This window comes from Grammomys surdaster, unplaced genomic scaffold, assembly GCF_004785775.1.
Source record: "Grammomys surdaster isolate TR1022 unplaced genomic scaffold, NIH_TR_1.0 362, whole genome shotgun sequence".
Classification (NCBI taxonomy): Eukaryota; Metazoa; Chordata; class Mammalia; order Rodentia; family Muridae; genus Grammomys; species Grammomys surdaster.
This window is the reverse complement of record NW_021604781.1, coordinates 3,833,037-3,840,830: the sequence shown is the minus strand read 5'-3', so window position 1 is coordinate 3,840,830 and position 7,794 is coordinate 3,833,037. Positions and strand designations below refer to the sequence as shown.

Genomic DNA, 7,794 nt, shown 5'->3' with positions numbered 1-7,794 from the left:
GAGAGAGAGAGAGAGAGAGAGAGAGAGAGAGAGAGAGAGAGAGAGAGAGAGAGGCAGGAAGAGAAGCTAAGAATTACATGAGGTGGAATATTCATCACTATATGGTGGCCAGAAAGAAATGGGTTTATACAGGTGCATGGTACAAGTAAGATAGATTGTGGTTGTGGTCAAATCAAGAGATAGAAAAATGTGAAATGAAGGTTTCAAACAAGATGAAAGAGACAAAGGTACACCTAGGAAGAGTCATCAGTCAGGATCGGAGGAGAGAGAGATATCACCTCTGTCACTTTCCACTATGTCCATCTTGGGGACATGCTGCCCCACATCAGGCACTCCTGCTTGTACACCCAGGCGTTTACTCTGCCTTTCATCAGCCTGGGAAGCAAACCAAAAATTCCAGATGCCAAAGGCAGAAAATTAGATAAAGAGGAGCATGGAACTCCCGTGCAACATCTGGAAATGCTGAGTGGAACACACGGATTTCTAAAACTCAAAGCTGAGCTGAGGAGACATGCAAAGGGCAAGGGATGAGATGGCATCGCAGCTGCCCAAGGGGGGGCTCTTTGTCTCAAGATCCTGGCAGTATTTCTGCTGTCTACAGGAAGATAACCAAGGAAGCTCCAGTGGTGGGATATTGGAAAGATAAGACCTTATATAAATTCACCTCGAAAACACTGAGGATAATCCATTGTTGGCAAACATTACCAGGCATAACAAACACAAACATGGACCTTTCAAAATTGGTATTACAGCACAGCCACTCACAGGAGGACAGAAACATTCACTTAAGGCGATTGAATGCATAAAAGAAACCTGGGACTGTAAGAAACAAAAGCCCCAGAAACCTTAAATAGATATGAAAAGAGAAATAAACAGGACTTCTAGGGATTAAAAATGTAATTGCTGAAATCAAAATTCTGTTTAGAAAGATTAAGTAACATATCAGATAAAGCCCAAGTTCTCTTGAACACTAATGGACTAAAATATAAGTCTGAAGAAATTAACTCAAAGCATTTGAGATGAAGTGTTAGCAATGGGAGAAGAACAGGAAAAAGATGCATGGTATAATACATGAAAACAGTAAAATAATGTGTACAAGGAGCCTGGTGGTGGTGGTGGTACACACCTTTAATTCCAGCAGAAGCAGAGGCAGAGGCAGGTGGATTTTTGAGTTTGAAGCCAGCCTGGTCTACAGAGTGAGTTCCAGAACAATTAGGGCTACACAGAGAAACCTCGTCTCAAATTAATAATTAATTAGTACTGGGAATGTGTATAAAAGACAAAAGGTGATAATTACAAAATGAATGGTCAAGTATTTTTCCAGACTTTGTGAAAGAATGAGTGATATAAGTCTGAATTCAAAAAGCTTAAGAGTCTCAAACACAAAAATAAAAATAAATTCACATGCAAACACAGAGTACTAAAAGCACAGAACTGTTTAGAGGTACGAAGAAAACCACAAAATCAAACAGAGAAAAAGTAAATCATCTACAAAGAAATAAGGAGACTTTTCAACAGAAACCACAGAGCAACTGAGTGGAGCAGAGCTCCAGAGGTCTAGTCTAAAGGTCTAGAGGACAAATGAGTTCCTCCCAGAATTTTATAACCAGCTGAACTATCACCAGAGACTGGGTGCGAGGCTGAGCCCTTCCTTTGACTTTTATGCTTTAAGATAAAAATATAAAAATTACATAGATAACCTCATTTAGCTTGCTTAGCTCACAAGAAAGACAAAACAAAGATAACAATGAACAAGAACATAGGCAATTAAATGTCCCCATGAAGCATTAGAAAATAGAATAAAATTATTGACTTTTCCATCAATATTAATGACTCTGACTTGAGTATCTTTTGGGTACAAATAGAAATACTGCTGAACAACTGAAAGATGTTTATAAAGATATTAATGAAGAAGAAAACTGAAATCTGATTTCTGCAGGACATTTTTAGCGTTCATCATTTTTCCTCCACTAAGGATAGCTCTTTGGGTACTGAAAAGTCATCTATAGAATTTTAAACTTTAATGTGCCAAGGTGCAGGTTCTACTGTTCATCGTCTATTGAACCGTTACAGTAACAACCACTCTCCCTTGGGCATCATCAGAATTACTTTTTCCTCCTCTGTTTCTCCTTCTATGAGGTTCTCTTCTCTTCCTAAGTCTTTAGGTAGGATTATATCCCATGTCTTTCATCCATCAATCGATATTTGAAATAACACCAAATTGACTAAGGTATTAAATAGAGCTGGGCATGATGGTGCGTGTCCATAATGCCCGTACTTGAGGAACGACAGAGACATGAGTTCAAGGCAGGTTTGCTACAAATCCAGTCTGAGACCCTGTCTCAAAACAACAACAATACCCAAAGAGAGTGTTAAGAAAAGAATCAATGTCAACTGCTAAGTAGCCTTTCTTCAGATTTTAGAACTAAAGTACCTAATGACTTTTAGATCATGAAAGACCTTTCCTCATAGTATTTGTCTCTACATATCAGTGAACAGAAGCATGTATGTTTCTATGAAGGTTAGCCTGAAAGAAAATAATATTCCTGTTTGGAAAAAACAGGAAACAGCCCCCAGGAGATCAAGTTTATGACATTCTAACTACAGACCAAAGTACAAAACACATGCCCAAGAAGACCCTGCTCAGTGTGTAGCCATATTACCCACATTGCCTTGCTTCCCACGCCACCAGTTCTTGGCTCTCCTGAATTCCTCCAGATGTAGCTTTGAGGATACCAGCCCCTTCATCACCTAAAGATGCTTGCTTTTGAACAAATATGGGTCCTTCCCATTAACTCTCTTCTGGGCTTAAGGGAAGCAGCCTGGGTCTTGGGCTCAAAGAAGAATGCCACATAGGGAGTCTCATCTTTAACAATAAGACCCTCAAATAGAGGGTCACAGTATGCCAAGCAATGAATATTGATCACTGTCTATCTATCTATCTATCTATCTATCTATCTATCTATCTATCTAAATATCTGTCTAAATATATACAGTAAATGTACATGCCTTGTAGCTATATATGAAAGCTGGCTGAACAAGTATCAACCCTCCATGTCCTCTGCTTCAGCTCCTGTTTCTGTGTTCCTGCTTTTAAGTACTGCTATGATTTCTACCAATGATGGACTATGGGCTGAAATAAATCCCTGCCTTCCCAAGTTGCCTTTGGTCATAGTGTCTATCACAGTGGGAAACCAAACCAAGACAATAGTGTTTGCATATCATTTATGCATACCCTCCTGAGTAACTTAAAATCATCTCTAGGTGGCTTATAACATGCACTACAGTGTAAGTGCTAAGAGATAGTTGCTTTGATACCGTATTGTTCCAGGACTCATGTCCTATTCAGTATATGCAGTATATTCCCCTACCCCAGTTCTCCATGTTTTGATCTGAGCTTGGTTAGGTCAACAGACCAGGAACCCATGGATCTAGGGTACCAGTCATGTGCAGAACAGAGATGGATTTAAGAGAAGGTCCTTTCATGGTCTGTACTCACCAAAGGCTCTGCCATGATGATTCGAATCTTACGCTCAGCCTGAGTGGTGAAGTTCACAAATAAACTCTTGAGGACATACTCTCCTGGCTTGCTGTCTGGGTCCACATTGATCGGCAACATGGCCGGTGGTCCTTTCTCCCTGTGTGTGCCTGAAGCAGGTGGGACTGGAGGCTTGATGTAACCGTTGCCAACTGGAGAAGCTGAAAAAACAGAGTGGATTTTAATGGATAAAAAAAAAATCATAAACATTCAGATGTTAGTAAATCATAAATGTAAAAGTGAATCATAAAAAGGTTGTGCTTCAAATCATAGCCTGGTCATATTCCTTAGAAATGGTGTTAGAATTTAAATATTTTGATCACATGATATTATTTTTTACAATCAAATACACCATCCTAAAATCATCCTTACCACATGGATATATCTTAAATTGTATAACATTTAAGATGTTTGGAACTTTTTAAAAAATAATTCAGGCAAGTAGATTAAGAGGAGTCAGAAAAGTGATTTCTTGTTTAGGTTTTTAATGGTGAGCACCCTCTTTTCTATGTTTCATAGCTGAAGAAACTCATGACTCATTGCTTCCACAAATCTCTAAGAGCCAATTTGCAAAAACTCAGCTGGCTGCTGCTCTCAAACAGATGCACTGCTAGAAAGAAAATGACTCAGCAACTCATGTTTGCAATCCTAGCTTTGGGAGGCTGAGGCAGGAGAATCTCTGTGAGTTCAAGGCCAACCCGAGTAACACAGGTGAGTTCAAGGACAGCTTGGTCTTCAGTAAGAGCAGGGGAAGGAGGTCCCGCCTGCCTCTTTATTCCCCTTCCTGCATACACTTGTTAGAGCAATGCAGCACTCGGCACTCACCCAAGAAGCTTCTAATTGCAGAATGTGGTGGTTTGAATACACTTGGCCCAAGGGAAGTAGAACTATTAGGAGGTGTGACCTTGTTGGAAGAAGTGCATCACTGTGGAGGCTGGCTTTGTGGGCTCCTAGTGCTCAAGGTCTGCCCAGTGTGGAAGAGACCCTCCTCCTAGCTGCCTGCAGAAGAGAGTCTCTTCTGGTTGTCTTCAGATTAACATGTAGAACTCTCAGCTCTTCCAGCACCATGTCTACCTGGATGCAGCCATGCTTCCCACCATGATGATAATGGACTGAACTCAAACTGTAAGCCAGCCCCAACTAAATGTTTTCTTTTAGAAGACTTGCCTTGGTAATGGTGTCTCTTCACAGCAATAAAACCCTAACTAAGACACAGTAGATGGTAGTTAACATAGAGACCCTCAACTGGCCAAGGTGCAGAGAACAAGAGACTAGAGAGTGCTCAGCTCTAAATGAAATACCCATCTTCCCACCAAGACTCAAAGATCAGAGCGTAATAGCCGGAGACGGTGCATAACTACAAAAAAAAAAACAGTGTTTTCTAGAGGCATCCAGCTATTTGCACGTATGATTCACAGTGCCTCTAACGGCACGCACGCACAAGACCTGTGCAAGCCCACACCATGCAAACTCCAGCATGAAGAGGGGGCTGCTGGGAAAGAAATAATCTGTTTCCTCGAAGAACATACCCTCTGGCAAGTTAGCCATGGTTCAGTGGAGACCACACATCAAAGAATATTTTGGGCAGCACAAGTTGGTCTTGGAGGGTTCTGTTTTGTTTTGGAGGGGGGAATACAGAGTTGGGTGGATAAGAAGAGGGAGATCTGAGTTGAGCTGGAAGAGTGAATACATTTAGGACACATTGTGAGACACTTGGAGTTCTCAAAGAACCAATATCAAAAGGAGACATGAGGCTCTATTGATGACATCCAAGGTGTGGATTAAATTTTTGATTCTCATCACCACTGGGCCAAGTTACAGTGCCTGTTTTGAGTTTTACAAAATATATAAAGTCATATTTGTTCTGATTCCTAGCAGGGGTAGCCATCAAGGCTTCTGGGATTGGGGATGGAGGGGGTGATGGTCTCCAAACAGAACCCAATTTAATGGAAAAGTGTTTTTAATCAGATAGCTCCTGAAAATAATTTTACTTATGAATTCAAATGCTATATCTGTTTTTAATGGAATTTTTGCTGTGTAGAATTCTGAGTATAGAATATTTGAGTGTGGTGGTATAACTCTATAGCTCCAGATACTGGGGAGGCTGAGGCAAGAAGCTCATTTGAGCCTAGAGTTCAAGGCCAGCCAGGGCAACAAGTTGAATGCCTATTTCTTTTTTGCTTTGCTTTGCTTTACCTTTTTAAAAAGAGTCTCACTCTATAGTCCAGATTGGCCTCAAACTCAGAGCCAATCCTCCTGCTTTAGCCTCTCAAATGTTGGGATCACAGCAATCTGTCACCATGACTGTCTAAGGGAACTGTGGTTTTCTAAGAGAAAAAAAATTCTAGTGTCCACGAGCCAAGTACTAATCAGGTGTCAATTATCCTGTGAAGAAACTAAGATCAGGTGAGCATAAGATAGAGATAGCAGGAACAAGGATGGTGGGACAGGGGTAAAATATGGCCTTTAAAGGGAACATGTGGTTTGGGGTGATGAGGTACAGGCATTAAGGGAAAGGATGACAGCCCAGCTTATCAAGAGTGCTTATTCTACAGGCAAATAGTCCAAGTCAGCTGATGGAGGTCTCTGTTGCTCGTGCCTGCCTGGCCTCCAATGCTCGTGGACATCTTGTAGAAGTAGGGCACTGCCTCAGCTCAGAGGGACACAGTACCTGTACTATCTTCCCACTGTATCAAGGTCACCATGCTTCAGAAGCAGCGAACTGAATGTCAACCTAAAACCTTCCTTTGGAAACAATGCTTTATTATCCTGGTGTCTCACAGGGCTGAATGCATTTCTAGAGGCCAGCAGTAACTGTGAAGACATAAGATCCCAAGATCACAAGATCCCGGGATTAAACTCATAATGACAGTGAGGGGCTGTTCAGGACAGTGACCCTTGGCACACCCCTGGCCAAGTCACAGATCGCTGAGATCCAGGCACCAGAATACCTGCTGTACAAACTCTCCATTTTTAAGCCCAAAGTACTCATCCACAGCTATCTGAGAAAAGAGTATCCTCCTGTACTTCCAGTCTGACGTCTTTGTATGCAGAGTCTACCCACATATCAAGCCAACTACCCCTGAGTTGAAGCAGAGAGTGAAGGGGAAGCAGTCTGGTTCAACAATGGCTCTGCGTTCACACAGTCCAGCCTTGAGAGATGGTGGCACAGTAAAGGTCATGGGTCTTCACCTTTGAGCCGGATCCACTTAGAAAGCCTTCTTTATCTCACTATCATCAATTTCCAACAAGTACTAGCCTCTGTCGATATCATTCTCAGGAAGAAGCTCAACAAGGCTTTTAGTGAAGTCATTCCTCACTGGGGAACTACGTATTTGAGAATCAGGAAATCTGCACAGCTTGGCCATCAAAATCGATGCCACCTTCTCCCTAGTATAAGCCTGGTGGTACACGACTGTAATCCCAACACTTAAGAAGGGGAAGCAGGAAGAAAAGAAGTTTGAGGCTAGCCCAGGCTATAAAACATCCTATCTCAGACAATGACAATAAATAAGCCAAAAACAAAATACCTCTAAGAATAACAACATAAAGATCACCCTTTATTTAATCATACCATAGATGAAATCACCAGTCCTTCCTTCCCCTGGGCATTTGCTTGCTTTTAATCCACACATCACTAGTTTCATTTGTCCAAAAAGAAAGAAGAAAAGAGAAGTGAAAGAGAAACTCTGTTGTTGAGTTTCTAAATTTGCTACAATCTTCTCTTCTGCCCTCTCCTCTCCCCAGCTTTTCAAGACACCATGTGTAGCCCGGGATAGCCTCAAGTCCTTCCTGTAGCTGAGGGTCTTCCTGCCTGCTTTACCAACTTTCCCAGGACCAATGCAAGCATCCCTCTATGATCAGTAGAGGACTACCTCAGCTACAGTTATAATGATGCGGGGAGGAAGAGGGCAGCCTCTCTGTCCTCCCATGCGACCCCCAGAAGCTGAGAGCACAATGGCATGGCAGGCAAACCGCCCAGTCCTTGGTTGGAATTTGCTGTAAGTTAAATTCCACTTCTCACTGGACACAAGCACTTACTCCTCTCTCACTTCCAGACAGTAGGCACTCAGTGGGCATCTAGGCTTCAGGCCCTGGTCTAGGTACTGGGAATACGCTGGTGAAGAGAGACAGTGTTTATTATTATTGCCTACTTTGTGACAAAGCAGATTCATCACACACACACAGACCATAGATACACAAACATACACACACACATACACATAGACACACACAGATACACAAACATACACACA

General features: G+C 42.0%; 1 protein-coding gene across 1 annotated transcript in view; it reads right to left on the bottom strand.

Moving 5' to 3' along the window:
• The window catches only part of Fry (FRY microtubule binding protein), a 388,166-nt gene that overhangs the window by 193,318 nt on the left and 187,054 nt on the right, over window positions 1–7,794 (bottom strand). Inside the window, exon 3 of the mRNA XM_028779754.1 lies at window positions 3,500–3,699. Coding sequence (XP_028635587.1) covers window positions 3,500–3,619 — 120 coding nt within the window. The 5' untranslated portion in view covers window positions 3,620–3,699. The remainder of the gene's footprint in view (window positions 1–3,499; window positions 3,700–7,794) is intronic.